The sequence below is a fragment of the Apus apus genome, chromosome 29 (genome assembly GCF_020740795.1).
Source record: "Apus apus isolate bApuApu2 chromosome 29, bApuApu2.pri.cur, whole genome shotgun sequence".
Classification (NCBI taxonomy): domain Eukaryota; kingdom Metazoa; phylum Chordata; class Aves; order Apodiformes; family Apodidae; genus Apus; species Apus apus.
Window position 1 is genome coordinate 352,442 of NC_067310.1, and position 18,001 is coordinate 370,442.

At 56.4% G+C, this 18,001-nt stretch overlaps 2 protein-coding genes and 1 long non-coding RNA gene across 3 annotated transcripts in view; 2 read left to right on the forward strand and 1 right to left on the reverse strand.

Moving 5' to 3' along the window:
* The first annotated feature begins 926 nt into the window (after nucleotides 1–926).
* On the forward strand, nucleotides 927–8,193 carry LOC127395112 (uncharacterized). Its single transcript, XR_007891730.1, has 3 exons — nucleotides 927–1,005; nucleotides 1,116–1,215; nucleotides 8,120–8,193. It is a non-coding gene; the product is annotated as an uncharacterized LOC127395112 (long non-coding RNA).
* A 412-nt stretch (nucleotides 8,194–8,605) lies between these two features.
* LOC127395104 (guanylate-binding protein 1-like) lies at nucleotides 8,606–14,299 on the reverse strand. Its single transcript, XM_051641569.1, has 11 exons — nucleotides 14,199–14,299; nucleotides 12,537–12,748; nucleotides 12,318–12,445; nucleotides 11,794–11,903; nucleotides 11,277–11,479; nucleotides 10,915–11,157; nucleotides 10,342–10,622; nucleotides 9,560–9,772; nucleotides 9,333–9,435; nucleotides 9,009–9,202; nucleotides 8,606–8,845 (listed from the first exon to the last, which is right to left on the reverse strand). The coding sequence occupies exons 2-11, from the start codon at nucleotides 12,727–12,729 to the stop codon at nucleotides 8,663–8,665; spliced, it is 1,851 nt and encodes a 616-aa protein (XP_051497529.1). The 5' UTR covers nucleotides 12,730–12,748; nucleotides 14,199–14,299; the 3' UTR covers nucleotides 8,606–8,662.
* Nucleotides 14,300–16,297: 1,998 nt separating this feature from the next.
* LOC127395099 (coiled-coil domain-containing protein 81-like) overlaps nucleotides 16,298–18,001 on the forward strand; it is a 74,058-nt gene continuing 72,354 nt past the window's right edge. The window contains exons 1-5 of the mRNA XM_051641557.1: nucleotides 16,298–16,382; nucleotides 16,565–16,626; nucleotides 17,017–17,170; nucleotides 17,291–17,547; nucleotides 17,743–17,828. Of these exons, the coding sequence (XP_051497517.1) occupies nucleotides 16,310–16,382; nucleotides 16,565–16,626; nucleotides 17,017–17,170; nucleotides 17,291–17,547; nucleotides 17,743–17,828 (632 nt within the window). The 5' untranslated portion in view covers nucleotides 16,298–16,309. The remainder of the gene's footprint in view (nucleotides 16,383–16,564; nucleotides 16,627–17,016; nucleotides 17,171–17,290; nucleotides 17,548–17,742; nucleotides 17,829–18,001) is intronic.

Consider the following 18,001-nt stretch of genomic DNA (forward strand, 5'->3'; position numbering starts at 1 on the left):
TGGCCACAGCCATCTCTGTGTCCCGACGGAAAGTGGAGGGCTGCATCCAAGGCACCGTGTCCCTCCTCTCTCACTGTCTGGGGAAGGGGAAGAACGTCTCCCTCATCCTGAAGGGTGCTGGGGTGCTCCTCATAGAGGGCAGCAAGGTGCAAATGAAGTTCTACTATGACTTCCTGGACAGGATGTCTGGGAAGGAGAACTTGGAGAAAGCTGTTTCCCAGGTGAGCGTGTGGGTTTCTCCGTGGGGTGGGCAGTCCCACGGCAGTGTCCCAGCACTGCTGGCATGTGGCCCACCAGGACACGGCCACTTGGGCCAGGCGAGATCTATGGTGCTACCAACAGCTCTCACTCCTTTGACATTGAGGGCCTCATCCCTGCTGAGGACGTCCTGCCATCTTTGTGCTCCTCCACTGCAGGTCCCCCAGCTGCTGAACATGACTGTGTCCCCGGTGGTGCCCGTGGCCTCACTGACTTTCTCTGGCCATGTCATCATCTTTCCCGAGTGAGTATGTTGGTGGCTGGAGCCACTCTTTGTCATAGATGTCCAAGGTAGCGTTTGCTCCTCATGATGACATGTGTCCTCCCATGGGGACACAAGGCAGCGACTCTTGTAGCTGTCCTGGGGTTGTAGTTGCTCCTGTGAGGCTGATGTGATGGGAAAGACAGAGGAATTTAGGTGACACTTTCTTCTCCTGGTGTCCTGGAATCCTTTGTTGGGTGACTGCACTTCCTGGGATGGTCCTCAAGGTTGGGGCATGGTGGACTTGGGGAAAACCTGGTGGCCTTTTGGAGAACAATGCCAAAGCCTGCCTGTGAGAAGGAGATCCCAGTGAGCAGCAAGGGCTGGTGGTGCTCTGGGTCACGTCGGTGTCTTCCCCTTCTTTTCCAGGTTTGAAATGGAGGTTGTGTCCAAACCACCACCCAGGCCTCTTCTCAAGACCTTGGAACAAGACCCTGGTGAGGTCGAGGAGATGAGGAGAGAGAGTTTTCCATCTCCTGGACAAGGTAGGAAAGGTCAAAGCAGCTCCCGGCTCCTTTTGGTGACACAGGCAACCAAATTTTCCAGGGAAGTCGCCAGCCTTGTGTGTCACAACTTCTCTCCTTTCTGGTTCCAGTGGGTTTTCCTGGTTTTCCCTTTGCTCCTGGTCCAAGTCCAACTCACGAAGACTTTGGGAAAGTAACAGAGCCAAAGAAGAGGAGAATGTCTCAGGTCAGGTGAGGCTGGAGGCTTTGGGCAGTGCCTGGACGGGGTCCCTTGGCTCAGAGGTGGGTGATGCCCTATTCACAGAAACATTCAAGGTCAGGTTGGACAGGGGGCTCGGAGCAACCTGGTGTCGCGAGCCGGTATCGGGGGCTCCCGGCTGCCCCCCCAATGTGGAGGGGTTTGTGAATGAGCCCGAGGGTCACACGTGGTGCTGCCTCTCACAGAGGAACAGCCGCTGTGGGACCGTGTTTTAGAGTGGAAGTTAGAAAGCATTAGGTAATGCAAAAAGTGCTGTGCCCTTAAAGCGTTGTGTCTGTGAGAGGGTTGTGGATCAAAGGAAAGGGAGCGTGACCCCCCTGTCCAGCCAGTGTCACTGTCCAGAGCCACTTGGCACCGTGAGCCCCAAGGTAGGGCGGTAACTAGCAGGGCAATGCAGAACTTGTTGCCCATCCTTCCTGTCTTGTACCACATCTGTTGTTTTGGTTTCATTTGTCCTTGAGCAGCAGGCCTGGTTTTGGTCCATTAGCTGGGTATAATCAGCAGATTTATGAGGGGAAGAAGAAGAACAGTGTCCCACACCTGGTCTTGTTGACGATGTCCTTGCCCATGGTCTAGCTGGACCTTCACAGTTCCTTCCAACCTCAAACACTCTGTGAGTCCATGATCAGAAGATTGCAAAGTCAGGTTGGATGGGGCTTGAAGTTACCTGGTGTGGTTGAAGATGTTTCTGCTCATTGCGGGGGCATGGACCAGATGGACCTGCAAAGATCCTCTCAACCCCCATGTGGCTCTCAGGGCAGGCTGGATGAGGGGATTGAGGGTACCCTCAGCAAATGTACAGATGATACTAAGTTGGGTGGGAGTGTTGATCTGCCTGAGGGTAGGAAGGCTCTGCAAAGCGATCTGGACAGGCTGGATCCATGGACTAAGTTTAACAAGGCTCAGTGCTGGGTCCTGTACTTGGGTGCTGGTACAGTGGCTGGATATGAGCCAGCATGTGCCCCGCTGGACAAGAAGACCACCAGCATCCTGCCCTGCATCAGCATTAGTGTGCCCAGCAGAAGTAGGGCAGGGATTGTTCGAGGTGACACCTCGAACCCTGGGGTCAGGTTTGGAACCCTCATGACAAGGCCCAGGCTGCCGTTCTGGACTGTGACATAAGGCACAGGAGATGTTTCCAGCCACCCTGCCTGTGTTTCTGTCAGCGTTTGACTCAGGTCCGACAACAATGCTCTCGATCCCCTCCCCCTCCCACCCAGGTAGGGAAGGAGAGAGAGAAAAAGAGAGACTTGGCTGGATTGAAAACTAAACTACACAGCTTTAATTAAACACTAATGATATAAGAAAATATATACAATTATATACAGATATGTTCAGGTATGTGCAAGAGCCTCTCGCCTCCCCCCCACCCCCAGCAACTCCCACCACACTCCCCTTGAGCTGGAACAGTTCCGAGAAAATCCCGGAGCTGCTGCTGGAGAAAGCGGAGAGTGATGAGGGTCAGGAGAGCTCGAGCCTAAGGGTCGATGGTGATGGATGGACAGAGCCCTCCCTGGATGCCGGCCATGGACGGAAGAGAAGGGGGGAAGAAGAAGGAAGGAAGTTGTCTTCTGTGTTCTCTGACCTTCCTCTGAGCTCACGTAGATATATGGAACGGAATATCTCTGGCCAGTTTTGCTGTCTGTCTAATTCATCCTCCTACGGGGGGGGTCATAGATCTCCCCATAGTGTCTGAGCTGGCAGAGTGAAGGTGCGACCCTGAAGCCCCAGCAGTTAGAAAAACATTCCAATGTCTTATCAGCCTAGCTAGAACAGAATGTTGCTAGTTAAAAGAAAGCTTACTGAAGGAAAAAAAGTCAGTAAAAAGGAAAATTGGCTTCATCCTGGCTCAAACCAGGACAGTTTCCACAACTGTAAGCACACAGCGCTTACCCTGGAAGGTCCGAGGCAGTGTGATGCAGTCAATTTGCCAGGCCTCCCCATACCTGCACTTTGACCACCTGCTCTCATACCACAAAGGTTTCAACCATTTCACCTGCTTAATTGCAGCACGTCTCACAGTCGTGGATCACCTGCTCAATAGTGTCCATGGTTAAGTCCACCCCTCGGTCACGAGCCCATCTGTATGTTGCATCTCTGCCCTGATGACCTGAAGTGTCACGGGCCCATCGAGCCAGAAAGAGCTCACCCTTATGTTCCCAGACCAAGTCTCTTTGGAACAGTTGAGCAGCCTCACCTGCTCGTTGGTTGTGTCCATGTTCCTCAGTGGCTCGACTCAGAGGCACGTGTGCATCTCCATGATGCACTTTTACCACCAGTTTCTCTATCCCAGCCGCAGTGTCTTTCCACAGGTCAGCAACCCAAAGAGGTTGACCTTTTCACTCCAGTTGTTCTGCTGCCCCTGCTTTAGCCAACCCCACAGGGCATTTGCTGCCATCCACGAGTCAGTGTAGAGAGAGAGTCTTTGCCACCCCTCTCACTCAGCAGTGTCCAAAGCCAGCTGGATGGCTTTGAGCTCTGCAAACTGACTCGATTCACCTTCTCCTTTAGCTGCCTCTGCAACCAGTTGTGTAGGACCCAACGCAGCAGCTTTCCACTTTTGGTGGTTCCCTACAAGACAACAGGAGCCATCCGTGACAAGAGCAAATTGTTTCCCAGTCTCTGGTAGATGAGCATATGGTGGAGCTTCTTGAGCCCGTCTCACCACTTCTTGTGGTGGCGTTCCAAAGTGTGTGCCTTCTGGCCAGTCTGGAATTGCTTCTACGATACCTGGATCATTTTGGCTCGCTGGGTAATTAAAGCAGTCCATTAACTCCATGTAGGTGGCTTGATGAGTAGGAGAAACATTGTTCTTGGACACCCAGCCCAGCCCCAGCAATGGGGGCGCCGGGAGGAGCAGGAGCTGCACTTCAGTGCCGATCACTGCCGAAGCGGCTCTTACTCCTTCATATGCTGCAAGTTTCTCCTTCTCAGGTGTCGTGTAGTTGGCCTTGGAACCTCTGTAGCTCCGGCTCCAGAACTGTCGAATCATATAATGTCTTGGGTTGGAAAGGACCTCTAAAGGTTATCTGGTCCAACCCCCCTACAATAAGCAGGGACATCTCACACTGGAACAGATTGCTCAGAGCCCCATCAAGCCTGATCTTGAATGTCTCCAGGTGTGGGGTCCCCACCCCCTCTCTAGGCAACTAATGATCCACCACCCTCATACTAAAGAACTTTTTCCTAATGTCCAACCTAAATCTAGCCTCTTTAGTTGGAAAGCATCACCCCTTGTCCTATAGTTACATGCCCTGTGAACAGCTCTTCCCCAGCCTTCTTATAGGCCCCTTTCAGGTACTGGAAGATCACTATATATATGGTCTCCCCAGAGTCTTCTCTTCTCCAGGCTGAACAACCCCAGCTCCCTCAGCCTGTCTTCCTAAGAGAGGTGCTCCAGCCCTTGAATCATTTTCTTTGCCTTCCTCTGGACATGCTCCAACAGGTCCACATCCTTCCTGTGTTGAGGGCTCCAGAGATGGAGCCAGCACTCCAGGTGAGGTCTCCCCAGAGCAGAGTAGAGGGGCAGAATCACCTCTCGAGCTGCTGGCCATGCTTCTTTTGATGTGGTTGGCCTTCTGGGCTGCAATTGCACATTGGTGGCTCATGTCCAGCTTTGGATCCACTAGTACCCCCTGGTCTTCCACAGGGCTGCTCACTAGCATGTTGTCCCCAGCCTGTATTGGTATCTGTGGTTGCCCTGGCTGAGGTGCAGGGTGCACTTGGCGTTGTTGAACCTCAGGAGGTTCACTTGGGTCCACTTCTCCAGCTTGTCCAGGTCCCTCTGGCATGTCAACTGCACCACCCAGCCTGATGCCATCAGCAGACTGCCTGAGGTTGCTCTCAATGCCACTGTCAATATTGTTAATGAACATATTAAACAGCAGTGGTCCCAGTATGGACCCCTGAAGAACACCACTTGTCACCACTTTCCATCTAGACATCGAGCCATTGAGCACTGCCCTCTGGATGTGACCATCCAGCCAGTTCCTTATCCACTGAAATGTCCGCCCCTCAAACCCGTGTCTCCTCAACTTAGAGAGAAGGATGTTGTGGGGGTCCGTGTCAAAGGCCTTGCAGAAGTCCAGATAGATGACATCTGTAAGTCTTCCCTTGTCCACTGGTGCAATCACTCAATTGTAGAAAGCCACTAGGTTGGTCAGGCAGGATTTGTCCCTAGTAAAGCCGTGCTGGCTGTCCTGAATCACCTCCCCATTCTCCATGTGCCTTAGCGTGTCTTCTAGGAGGATCTGTTCCATGATTCTTCCCAGGCACAGAGGTGAGGCTGACAAGTCCCTAGTTCCCAGAGTCCTCCTTTCTACCCTTTTTAAAATGGGCGTAATGTTTCCCTTTTTCCAGTCACCAGGGACTTCACCTGACTGCCAGGACTTTTCAGATATCACGGAGAGTGGCTTGTCAACTGCATCAGCCAGTTCCTTCAGGACTCTGGGAGGCATCTCATCAGGTCCCATGGACTTGTGTATGTCCAGGTTCCTCAGCTGGTCATGAACCTTGTCTTCACTTACGGTGGGAGGAACTTTGTCTCCCTGGTCTCCGTCCTGTGGGCCATCAACTTGAGAGGCATGAGGAGAGGGGTTGCCAGTGAAAACTGAAGCAAAAAAGTTGCTGATAACCTCAGCATTCTTGTCTGTTGTTCCTAGATCAGCATTGCTGCCCATCGGGACGGGACACTTTCTTTAAACTTCCTTTGCTGCTTTATGTACCTGTAGAAGCCCTTCTTGTTTTTCTTCACATCCCTTGCCAAGTCCAGCTCCAGCTGTGCCTTGGCCTCCCTGACCTCATCCCTACAAAGCCAGGCAGTGTCCCTATACTCTTCCCAGAATACCTGTCCCCTCCTCCAGTGCCTCTGCAGTTCCATCTTGTCTTTAGTTTGGCCAGAAGGTCTTGACTGAGCCATGCTGGTCTCTTGCCTTCCTTGCCTGATTGCTTTCAACTCCAGCTCGTACTGAAACTCTGGCATGTCTGGCACAGCAGCACTGAGCGGTGGTGTCACCTCATTCAGGACATGATAGTCCACTGTCAGCCTCTGGCATTAGGGTGAACTGCACACCAGTGTCCACCAGGGCTTTATACTTTTGTGGTTCTAATGTGCCAGGCCACCGAATCCGCACAGTCCAGTAAACTCAATTGTCTCTTTCCTCCTCCTGGCTAGAGGCAGGGCGCCTCTCATGTTGAGCATTTGAGGTTGAAGCACTGAGATCTAGAGTCCGTCCATTCTGGTTGGAGGACTGGTTGCTGGAGACTGGAGCAGCCCTCTTCCTGGAAGGACCTTCTCCTGTAATTGTTCCGCCTAGCAGCTCATGTATGTGTACGTGGAGAACAGCAGTGGGTTTCTTGTCCCAGGTTCTCATGTTCTCTTTATAATGGTCATGCAAGAGAGATCACGGGTGGCGTGGAAGTGGGTCCCGTCCCTCTTGCTGCTGCCTCGTAGCAGGACGTCTCTTACTGGGAGGACAGGTCAGTGGATCAGCTCCCCTTCGCTGCCTTGGGGACACCTGTTGGTGCCCACTCATGGCAGGGACAAGGCCTGACGGCAACTCACCTGTCACCACATCCCAGGTGTCCAGGGCTTGGAGGGAATGTCTGCTGGTCCTAAAGGGCAAGGGTGGGAGCCGGAGAGCACTGCTAATGCAGCTCAGCAGCTGAGGACCTGGTGCTGGCAGCGGGGTTTGGGGCTCTACAACAGGACCCTGCGTGCAGATCAGGGTCTACCAGGGAGAGACGGGATCCACCTCACCAAGGGGCAAGGGAATCTAGGGATGAGAGGGAGAGAGTATCCAGCAGCCATTTGAGGGAGTGAGGCAGGGGCAATGAGCACAGGCCCTGGGCTGATGTGACGGGGTGGCATCACAAAACCGACCAACCACACCTTAAGCAGGTCACCTCCAACACTCGTGTGTAAGCAGAAAAGTGTCAACATGGGACCATGATGGCAAAGGCCCATAACCCTCTCCAGGAGCTCCAGGAGCTGGGGTGCCTCTCCCAAGGGTCTGTGCATTAGTGCACAGGGTAGGGGAATAACCGTGAGGAGCGAGAGTCCTGTGAGCTGCTGCAGGGCTACGATGCGGCTGGGATCGCAGAGACGTGGTGGGATGGGTCCCAGGGCTGGAGTCTTGCAGGGATACAGGCTCTCCCAGTTGGGAGGGCTGAGAGGGAAATCTGCACCAGCACAAGAGCAGGTGGAGGAACTGAGCCAGGGCTGTGTCCTCAGCAGGCTCCCCAGGACCTTCCTGGGTGAGCAGCGCTGTGCTCCATGGACCTCCCCTGCAGGGATGGAGTGTCCACACAGCAGGAAGGGCCTTCCAGGGGCTGGTGCCTCTGGGGCAACTGCCTTGGGACCAGCCCCTCTGCCTATAGGGAACTCAGAAACCTCTACATCTTTTACACCTTCCCTCACTGGAACAGTTGGGGTCCCTGCTTCTTCAAATGAACACCAACAGGAGCAGAGGAAGCGGCCTGAAGTTGCCCCAGGGGAGGTTCTGACTGGCTATCTGGAAGCATCTCTTTACCCAAAGACTGGTCAGGCACTGGAAGGGTCCACTCCTTATCTGGCCCCTGGTGGACAACTGGACCAGATGATCTTAGCGATCTTTCCAACCAGGAGGATACTGTGATTCTCCTGGTGCAGCTGAAGGTCTGATTCCCCGGGGGCAGGAGGGAAGCCCCGTTCTCTATGGGTGACCCCCATTCGACAGCTGAGCCCCACACCACTGGTGGGGTGGAGGAGAGAATGGGCAGGGCAAAAGAAAGGAGGCAACTCAGGGGTTGAGGGAAGGGCAGTTTAGTAGGCAAAGCAACAGCTGCGTGTGCAAAGAAAACAGAACAAGGGCTGAATTCCCCACTTCCCATCGGCAGGCGGGTGTGCAGCCACCTCCAGGACAGGCAGGCTCCATCAGGCGTGAAGGTGACCTGGGAAGACAGTGCTCAGCACGTGGACCCCTGGTTTGCTCACCACCTCCACCTCCTTCACGCTGCTGCGGGAAGTGTGAGCCGAGGACATGAGCTCAAAGCTCGCCTGGGGGTTTCAGGCAGCCCTGGTAAGGAGGTCTCCAGAAAAGGTGAGTGGGATCCCCTTTGGCATATTGGCAAAACACTCCCAGCCCGGCCTGCTGGCATCATGGCCTTTCTGTGCCCCAGGCCAGCCTGGCTTGAGATGTGCCCCACGCCTTCAGGGCAAGGGAGACACCAAGTGCTCTGGCACGGAAGAGGACAACATCTTCCTCTGGATAAGCCCTGCGTGAAAGCACTAGAGAGTGTGGTCCAAGTGCAGGTGGAGGTTAGTTGCATACTCTCTGGCAAGCACCTTGCAGGAAGGGCTTTTGAAATGTCACAGGATGGCAGGTAGGGACACCAAACAGCTCTCTTACTGTGTTAACCCCTGGGGCCATAAGGAAATCTTCAAAAGAGTTTTGAAAGGGCAGATATGCCCATTCTCACGACTTTCACAAGGGGTACAAATGTTTCAACCACAGACAATAAAGTATTCCAGATGCTGCCTTTTTCCTCCTCCAGCCTACGGGTCACCTGGCTCATGTGGTCAGCTCTGTCAGAGAAGCCCTCTTGTCTCAATGCCATCTCCTCCTGGGAAGACAGGCAGGTTGTCACCAAGGGCACGGTGTGTGCCGTGAGAGGGGCACAGAGCAAAGAAGCAACAAGAGGGACCCTGCTGGGACCCCTGTGCCATTCCTGCCTGCTGGCCACCCCTTGGCACCTGCACATTCCCTCCCTCCCCCCCCACCGGTACCTCTAATTTATGTCTGATTATCTTCTCCTGCTCCTCCAGCTGCTTCTTGTAGGAATCCTCCAGCTTCTTTCTCAGCTGACGCTCATGCTCGTTGGTTTTGCGTAGCTGGTCCTGCAACTTCTGCTTCTCTTCAGCCTCCTTCTTCCTCTGGACTTCCCTCTCCTGCTCAGCTCTCTCATTCTGCTCTTGTGCACCTGGTGACAGAGAAACAGAGGTGTTGCCAGGGCAGGAGCTGAGCCCGCAAGCCCCCGAGGAGTACTGCTGTCCCTCTCCATTGTGCTTGGCCCTCTACAGGCAGCGTCATTTCTCCAGCCCAGAAGTTACTTTTCATCTCCTTGTCCTTCTCTGTCAGGGAGCGGTCTGTGTTGCGGATGTGTTGGGCCAGAGTCTGTGTCCTTTGGAGGAACTGCAGCAGGACAGCATCAGCCTGTAGGAGCCCAGGGAGAAGAGGAGTCAAGAGGGGAAGCAGCAGCTGGGGAGAACGGCGTCTTGGGGAAGGGGATGGGACATTGAGCCTTTTGCTCTTGAAGGAGAGCTGCTCTTGGTCCTACCTTCACTCCCTTGCCAGGCAGATCCCTGTACTTCTCCACCACTGCCTGCTGGTCTCCTCTGAACTGCTCGTAACCCCCTGACACGCTGTAGACACCATCACGGACTCGTTTGTCCAGGGCTTGGGAGAGGTCCGTGAGAGCAGCCTCACACTTGTCCTGGGATGCCTGCTCGTTGTCCATGGAGAACTTCACCTTGATGGCCTCGACCCGGCGCTGTGCGTGCAGGGGCAGAGGGAAGACACCAGCCCTGGCCTGAGCCTGCACCCACCGCGCTCAGGCAGGGCACACATCGAGCCAGGAGGACTGTGGGAATTGGGATCTCCCGTCCGTGGGGTGAACAGCTGGGAGGGGACAGATGGGGAGGGCATTGCACGCCCACGGACATCTCTGGCCAAAGGTGCCCAGGAGCAGGGGACAGGCCAGGGACCACAGGCTTCACAGCACCCAGGGACAGCATTAGCAGGCAGGACAGGGGGAGCATGGAAGGCTGCAGCTTCCAGGCGGGGCAGAGCTGCAGCGGGGCTGCCGCAGGAGAGGGGCCAGGGCTGAGCTCCGTCCCCTGGCAGCACAGCTGCTGACCCTGGGAGAAGAGGGGGCACAGCAGGGACGGCTGCCAGACAGCCAGGGCAGGCGCTGGGGCCGAGCCTCCTCTGGAGAGGGCATGGCCGTGTCCTCTGGCAGGAGGCAGGGAGAGCCCCCTGCCCAGGACCATGCCATGTTCCCAAAGCCAAGGGGATGACGGTGTCCCTGGGGGAATTCTGGCTGGGCTGGGCACCACCTACCGCGAGCTCGATCTGGGCGTGCTCGATGTCCTCCTTGAATGCCCGTGCCATGAACAGCTCCAGGGCCTCCCGCTCACACTGGGCATGCAGCTCCAGCAGCTGCTCAAGAGTCTCCGTTGGCAGCTTCGCCCGCTGCTCCATCAGCTCCTGGTACAACCTCACAGCCTCCTCCACCGCCGCCGCGTTCTCAGCCTTGGCCAGGACAAACACCGCGCTCTCCAGGCATGGCACTGCCCCGCTCCGGATGACCTCCAGGTAGGTCTCTGCCAGTTTCCCCAGCACTGCCAAGGAGGACCCAGGGCGAGAGATCTGCAGCCCCGACAAACGCAGGCACCCACCCAGCCCTGTCTCCTGCTGTACCCACGCTGCCTCCCTGCCCCAGGCCTCCTGAACTGCTTTTCCTAACTCTTTCCCACCACACCTGCAACGTCCCAAAGCTCCAAACCCCGGGGCAGGGACAGCAGGCAGGAAAACATCTCTCCCTTTCCCCACCCGCACCCTTGGCACTTGATCCTCCCCCAGACACAGTCCCAAGAGCCGCTGGCCACCCACCCCTTGGGCAGCAGTACTCACGGTTCCCAGTTACGATGTGGCCACCTGGGACGGTCTTAGGCGGAGACTTCTCCCAGATGTAGCTGCAGAACTTCTCTACCTGCTGCTGGAAATCAGGATCCAGCTCATCATCCGGAAGTTCCTCCAAGAGGGGCAGTTTCCTCCTCCCAGCTGGTTGGTCAAAAACAAAGCACTTGCGTTCCGGAAAGAACTGGCGGATGCATTCCCGGGGATGGTTGTAGAGCTGGGTCTCGGGGCTGCTGCCTGGGGGGTAGGAGGACACGGAGCAGGTTCACAGGCTTGGAATGCTGTTGAATTATCCTGAAATGTGGCTGCTGAGTCTGGGGCTGGATGTCTCCAGCAGCACAGCACCACCCCCTTACCAGCCTTGAGCTTCAGAATGTCCTCCAAGTATCCATCCTCAGAGATTTCCTCCCCATCCACCTGCAGCTGCAGTGTGAAATCCCGGACAGCCCAGACAAAAGTCGGGAAGAAGCCGACAAATTTGTCGGAATCCTCCAGCTCATCTTCACTCTTCTTGGGTGCTGCTTTCAACTTGATGCGCTCAGTCAGCTTTGTCACGTAGCTGGGGAGCTGGCTAAGGAAACAGGGACCTCAGCTCTGAATGCAGGGGCATTGCCATCCTGCAACCCTCAGCACGTCACAGGGAGGAGGGGAGACTCGGCGGGGACGCCGAACAGCCTGGACCCACCAGAAGGAGGAGGGAGAAAACCCCTCGGCCCTCAGGCCCACAGCATGGGGCTCCTAAGGTCTCCAAGCACATCCCTGGGCACGAGCAGAAGGTTCTGCAGCCCTCTGAGGAACTGGCATTTGCCAAGCCCTAGCCCACCACGCAGGGAGAGGAGGGCATCCCTGGTGCTCCTGTCCCACCAAGGATACTGCAGCTGGTCCATGGCGTTCTGGTCAATGGTGCCTTTGCTGTTGTAGATCATGGTGCTGGAGAGCAGCACGGTCAGCACAAAGATCCACGTGTCGTTCTTGGTGTCACTCTGGAACAACAACCCTTGGCTCTGATCAACAAGGTCCCCCAGGTATGAGCAGAGCCCCAGATGCCCAGAGCCTGAATGCCCCTACACAACGGGCCATGGCAACACGCACCCCCATGCCATCACCATGCCTTGTCTGTAGCTGGGCTTGTCCTCAACTCTGAAGTCTCGGGGTCTACCCAAGTGCTCCCTGAGCCCCTCCTTCCTGTGCAACTGCTCTTTTCCAGAAATGCAGAGGGATTTGGAAACGTGCCTCCCCCAACCTCCTTCCTTGTGGCCTCTGGCCCATCCCAGCACACCGGCTGAAGGCCACCGTGAGCAGTGGGAACGCCTTGACTCTGGGCACCATGGCTGGGCCCCCAAGAGCTTCCTCCAGGTGCTGGGAAGCCACAAAGGCAGACCCTGCCTCTCACACACCTTCTTTGCGTCACTCAGCCCTTCACTGTCCAGCAGCACCAGAGTGTGTCCAGGCCGGCGGGGGTGACGTACACACCACATCCAGATACCTTTGGTCTGGGACTGCACGCTGGAGCCCAAGGAGAAGCCTGTGGGGAGGACACAAGGCTCCCATCTGTGTCAAATGACGAGTAGGAGAAGCCAGGTTCCTTGGCCGTCCAGGGCAGGGACCTCCCTCACCTCTTCTCTCACCAGCCAGCCTGTTCATGAGGTAGGACTTGCCCGTGCGGTACGGCCCTGTGATGGCCACCACCACCACAGGCTGGCTGACCTTGGACAGCAGCTGCAGGGCCTCCCTCTGGACCATCAGCCCCTTTGTCGGGCTGTTCTCAATGAGGCAGACAGGCGCTGGCATGTGGACTGTGGATGCCATTGCTGACGGGAAAGGCGGCCTGCAGAGGAGAGGGCCAGAGGGGTTCACGTGGTGAGGACACCCCACAGTGCAGGCAGGGACAGGCAGGGACAGGCAGGATCCTCCTAGGGCATCTTTGCAAGCAGACCACATTGTCACCAAGGTCCTGCCTCCACGGCTCCTCCTTTGGCCCCTCCCAAGCCCTGTGGTGAAGACACTGATGACACTTGGCCAAGGGGCACGGCCCATCCCGTGTGTCCCACCGCAGGAATGGCTCCGCTCCTGAAGGCCCTGCGGGACAGTGGGAAACCTCTGCCCCACGTCCTGCTCATCACCAGCACCAAGTCTGCGGAGCAAATATGGGGGTGGGATGGGGCAATGGCCTCAGGCAGGGCTGAAGGGCAGGAGAAGGACTGGAGAGCCACAGCAGCACGGGCCAAGGGTTGGTCGGGCTGACACGGAACCTCAGGGGAGCTGCTCCTGAATTTCTCCCTCCCTTTCTTCCGCCCAACCCCACCCAACCCCCGTCCCCCTCTGTGCCTCTCACGGGGACATCCCCCGCTGCCTGACCTTGCCCAGCTCCCATGCTGGTGTAACATGTAACATGGATTTGTGCTGGAAACGGTGTTGGGGTTGGTGGTCCCATCACCCTCAGCAGGGCTGACCCTGCGCCCAGCCCTTGTCTGCTCCTCACTCCCCCCGCCAGCCCCTGGGCTGGGGGTCATGCTGCCTGAAACCCCAGCTGAAAGCCGAGGCCCCCCAGCTGCACAGTCCCTGCCCCGCAGTGGTGGGGGGAGGGAGAAAGCCCATGCGTTGAGTTGACCACAGGTAATAACTGAAGGATAAGAAAACCATGATCTTAATAATAAAGAACATGTGACGACAAGGAAAATGGTGACAGAGAGAGAGAAACAAAACCCAAGACAGACCTGTGATGCACAGGAGCTTCCGGCTGCTGTTCAACCACGACCAGCCCCAGCCACCCCCCAGCCCCCACCAGCTGCCCACAAACCCCAGGGAGGTGCAGGCAGCACAAGGGCTCATCCCATGCCCACACTCAGCAGCTGCCCCACTGCAACGCCCGGGCAGCCCGGGACTCGCTCCAGCAATGGCGAGCTCCACGGACACTGCCCACTCCTGGGCTCTGCATCCTCTCCAGGGCCTCATCAGCCCTGCCCTCTTCCAGAGCATCTCGGGGATGGCACCAGGGGACAAGAGGCTGTGCCTCATGTCACGGGTGCTCCCAGCGCAGGAGGAGGGAGACGAGAGGTTGGGCATCAGGTCCAAGCTTAGGTGAGACCCAACTTGCACGCAAAGCCACGCGGGGTTGAAGACAGGCTCCCAGCCACCCGTTCCCCTTCTGCCATCCCAGAGCCTGAGCAGACCTCTGGAAGTCTCCCTCCTCCTGCCACCCGCTGGGGTCCCTCTTCCTCGCTGGGGTCCCTGTCCCTTCCCGGGGTCCCTTTCTGGGGTCAGGGAATGGGACTCACCGCTGTCTTTGTCACCTTCCCTGGGCTGCAACAGCTCTGTGCAGCCGGCTCCTGCCCTGCCTTTTGTCCCGTGTCAGAGGAGCCAGCCCCTCTCCTCCTATTCCCGGAAATGAGGGTGAGTCAGAGCGAAAGTGAAAGGGATAAGGATGGGAGAGGAAACGCCTCAGGCGCCTCAGCATCAGAGCACGAAAACTCGGAGCAGACCAGACAAAGATGGTTAAATAACTGAAGGTATGAGAATGAAAAACAAGAGCTGCAAAAGCAAAGCCTCAGCAGCTCCCACCCAGCTGCCCAGCCAGTTGGAGAGTGACACCTGCCTTGGGACACATTCCCCAACCCCTTCTTTGATCCCACTTTATTATTGCCCAGCATGACATCAGCTCGTGTGGAAGGATAGTGAGATACTGGAGCAGCTTGTGCAGAGAGGCTGAGGATGGCCCAGAGAGGCTGTGGATGGCCCCGAGAAGTTGGAGATGGCCCTGTATGATTTCTGAAGGTCCTGGATCCACAGTCCCCTCTTGCAGACACTGTTCAGCTCTTGTTGCACCCATGTCCCTTGCACTGCCCTGGCACACAGACCTGCTCCTCTGCCCCCCCTTGAACCAGCCTCACCCCCATCTCCCATGAGCAGCTCGTTTGCCCATCATCCCCTCCTGGACATGGCCCTGGCCCTCTTCCCCTCATGTCCTGGAGCCCTTGGAGATCCATCCTCCCCCTGAACATCCCAATATCCCCTTGCAGAAATACCAGCTCCCCGTTCCCCTCCTGTCCCCATCCTCCCCATTTTCCCTTGCCTGTTTCTTTCCATATTGTGTGGGCACACCCCTCTGACCAGGGGGTTGTTTACTTCATCCTTGAGTCTTCCTCACAGGAACCTTTGGCCGAGTTCTGTCTCTTCTCCCATTTCTCTCGGCTGACTCTGCAGCAGAACTGGTTACAGGAGGCATCCCTAGTCTCAGCTGAACGGCTTCTTTCTTCTTCAAGGACCCTTGTATTTCTTCCCTAAAACTCCAGACCAGCTCACACAAAAGGCTTTCACACTCACTAGCAGTAGGCCCAGATGAGAGATTTACACCCTACAAGCAGTGAACTGTTTGAAGTCAGAGTTTGGGTAATGCTCTGTTTCATGCAGCTGTCCACGATCACAAGAAATGCTTCTACAGATACATGAGCAGCAAAAAGAGGACTAGGAAGAATGTCCACCCTTTTTCAGATGCAGCAGGAAACACAGTGATGAGGGGTGAGGAGAAGGCTGAGGTATCAACGGCACCTTTGCCTCAGTCTTTAGTGGTAGGACCAGTTCCTTGCTGGGTGCACAGGCCCCTGAACTGGCAGACAGGGACACAGAGCAGTTTGAAACCTCATCATCCAAGAGGGGACAGGCAGTGACCTGCTGCACCACTTGGATGTCCACAGGTCCATGGGGCCGGATGGGATCCAGCCGAGGGGTCTGAGGGAGCTGGCAGAAGTGCTCCCCAAGCTCCTTTCCATCACTTTCCAGCAGTTCTGGCTGACTAGGGAGGTGCCAGTAGACTGGAGACTGGTCAATGTGACCCCAGCTACAAGAAGAGCCATAAGGAGGATCCAGGGACTTGCAGGCCTATCGGCCTGACCTCTGTGCTGGGGAAGTTCTGGAGCAGATCATGCTGAGGGCCATCACATGGTCCCCTCTCCTTTCAGCCCTCTGCTGACCAAGGTGCGTGTTTATTTCCATAATGCATGGGCACCCCCCCATATCCCCATGCTCTCCCATCAACATGCCCCCGCCCATGGACCTTCAAAGGTCTCCTCCAGCCCACGTAATTCTGTGAGTCCATAACTGGACGTGTTCCAGGTCAGGCTGCTCCAGCAGCTTGGAGCAACCTCATCTGGTTGAAGCTGTCCTTGCCCCTGGGCAGGAGGGGCTCCATCCCGAGGACGGACGGAGCTGGTGGCAGCTCCATCACCCAGGGCAGCAGGTCAGTGGTTGCCATGACACCATAAGCAGCCAATCAGCAGTTTCCATGTCACCATGATGTCACCATGGGCTGCCCAGGGGTATCCAAGGGGCCACGGGGTGGTGTGTCTTACACTCTGGAGAAGCTGTCGCCCCTAAGAAGCAACTTGCCAGCATGAGGTGGACTGAGGTGGAGTTCTGGGATGGGATGGAGCCCACTTTCATGATGCCCAGCATCACAGCTGAAGGTACAGCCCTCCAGCCGCTGCAGGAACGTTGTGGCGAACAAGGGTGGCACTGCAGCCATCTCAGGGGTGTCACTGTCTGGGCATGACACTGGGCATCTGCCACGGCAGCATGGCTCGGGAGATAGTGGAGGGCTGAGAGCTGGTGGACATGGAGGATGACCTGGTTCTCCTTTGCTTTCCAGAGCGAACAGCCATCTGGGACACGGTGGCTGGCTCCATTCAAGATCAGCTCCTGCTGCACAAGGTAGGTCAACACCTACATCCTCCTCATCCACCCAGAGGGGTGGGAAGTCCGCGTGGCCCCAGAGCATGCCCCGCAGTTCCTTTTCACGTCCTCCAAAAAGCAAGAAACTCACCCCAAAGGTCCCCACCCATGAACAAACAAGCCATGTGGTGTCACCTCTGGCAGGTGGTGTTGTGACAAAGGCTGGTCCTGTTTTCTGGGGACCTCCCAAATGCTTTTTTGGAGGAGAAAGGACTCGGCATGACCAAAGCACTCCCCACTGCCCCAGCTCATGCCTCTGAAGAGCAGGAGTGGGCAGGATCCAACCTGAAGCACCATCCCTGGTCAGGCCCACCTCTAGATTTTCCCTCTGCACAATCTTCACCCTTTGGCTGTTCCGCTCTGCTCCAGGGGCTCCGAATTCCCAGCCTTGGCTCCTTTGACGCTGTCCCCAAACAGATCCAAGTTGGGGGTGAGGTTGTGACCATCCAGAGGCCTGTGTTTCACCTGGCCAGGAACCTCGTGGTTGTCCACAACCTACGGGACAACAAGTCCTACCTGCCTGGTAAGATGGTGAATGAAATCTCGGATGATTGCATGGTCATTGCGTCCCATCCCTGGGTCTGAAACACCAGCAGAAGCTCCACAAGGTGAGCATCTCCATCCCTCTTGTGTGTTCTTGCAGGCAACAAGGAGCTGGAACCCCTCAAATGCTCCAAGGTGGCCACAGCCATCTCTGTGTCCCGACGGAAAGTGGAGGGCTGCATCCAAGGCACCGTGTCCCTCCTCTCTCACTGTCTGGGGAAGGGGAAGAACGTCTCCCTCATCCTGAAGGGTGCTGGGGTGCTCCTCATAGAGGGCAGCAAGGTGCAAATGAAGTTCTACTATGACTTCCTGGACAGGATGTCTGGGAAGGAGAACTTGGAGAAAGCTGTTTCCCAGGTGAGCGTGTGGGTTTCTCCGTGGGGTGGGCAGTCCCACGGCAGTGTCCCAGCACTGCTGGCATGTGGCCCACCAGGACACGGCCACTTGGGCCAGGCGAGATCTATGGTGCTACCAACAGCTCTCACTCCTTTGACATTGAGGGCCTCATCCCTGCTGAGGACGTCCTGCCATCTTTGTGCTCCTCCACTGCAGGTCCCCCAGCTGCTGAACATGACTGTGTCCCCGGTGGTGCCCGTGGCCTCACTGACTTTCTCTGGCCATGTCATCATCTTTCCCGAGTGAGTATGTTGGTGGCTGGAGCCACTCTTTGTCATAGATGTCCAAGGTAGCGTTTGCTCCTCATGATGACATGTGTCCTCCCATGGGGACACAAGGCAGCGACTCTTGTAGCTGTCCTGGGGTTGTAGTTGCTCCTGTGAGGCTGATGTGATGGGAAAGACAGAGGAATTTA

Coding starts and splice junctions, on each gene's coding strand:
- LOC127395104 (XM_051641569.1), bottom strand. CDS start 12,729: ATGGCATCCACAGTCCACATGCCAGCGCCTGTCTGCCTCATTGAGAAC. Junction 9,436..9,559: donor TGCCTGGCAAGGGAGTGAAG/GTAGGACCAAGA, acceptor GGGCTCCTACAG/GCTGATGCTGTCCTGCTGCA. Junction 8,846..9,008: donor TAATCAGACATAAATTAGAG/GTACCGGTGGGG, acceptor CTGTCTTCCCAG/GAGGAGATGGCATTGAGACA.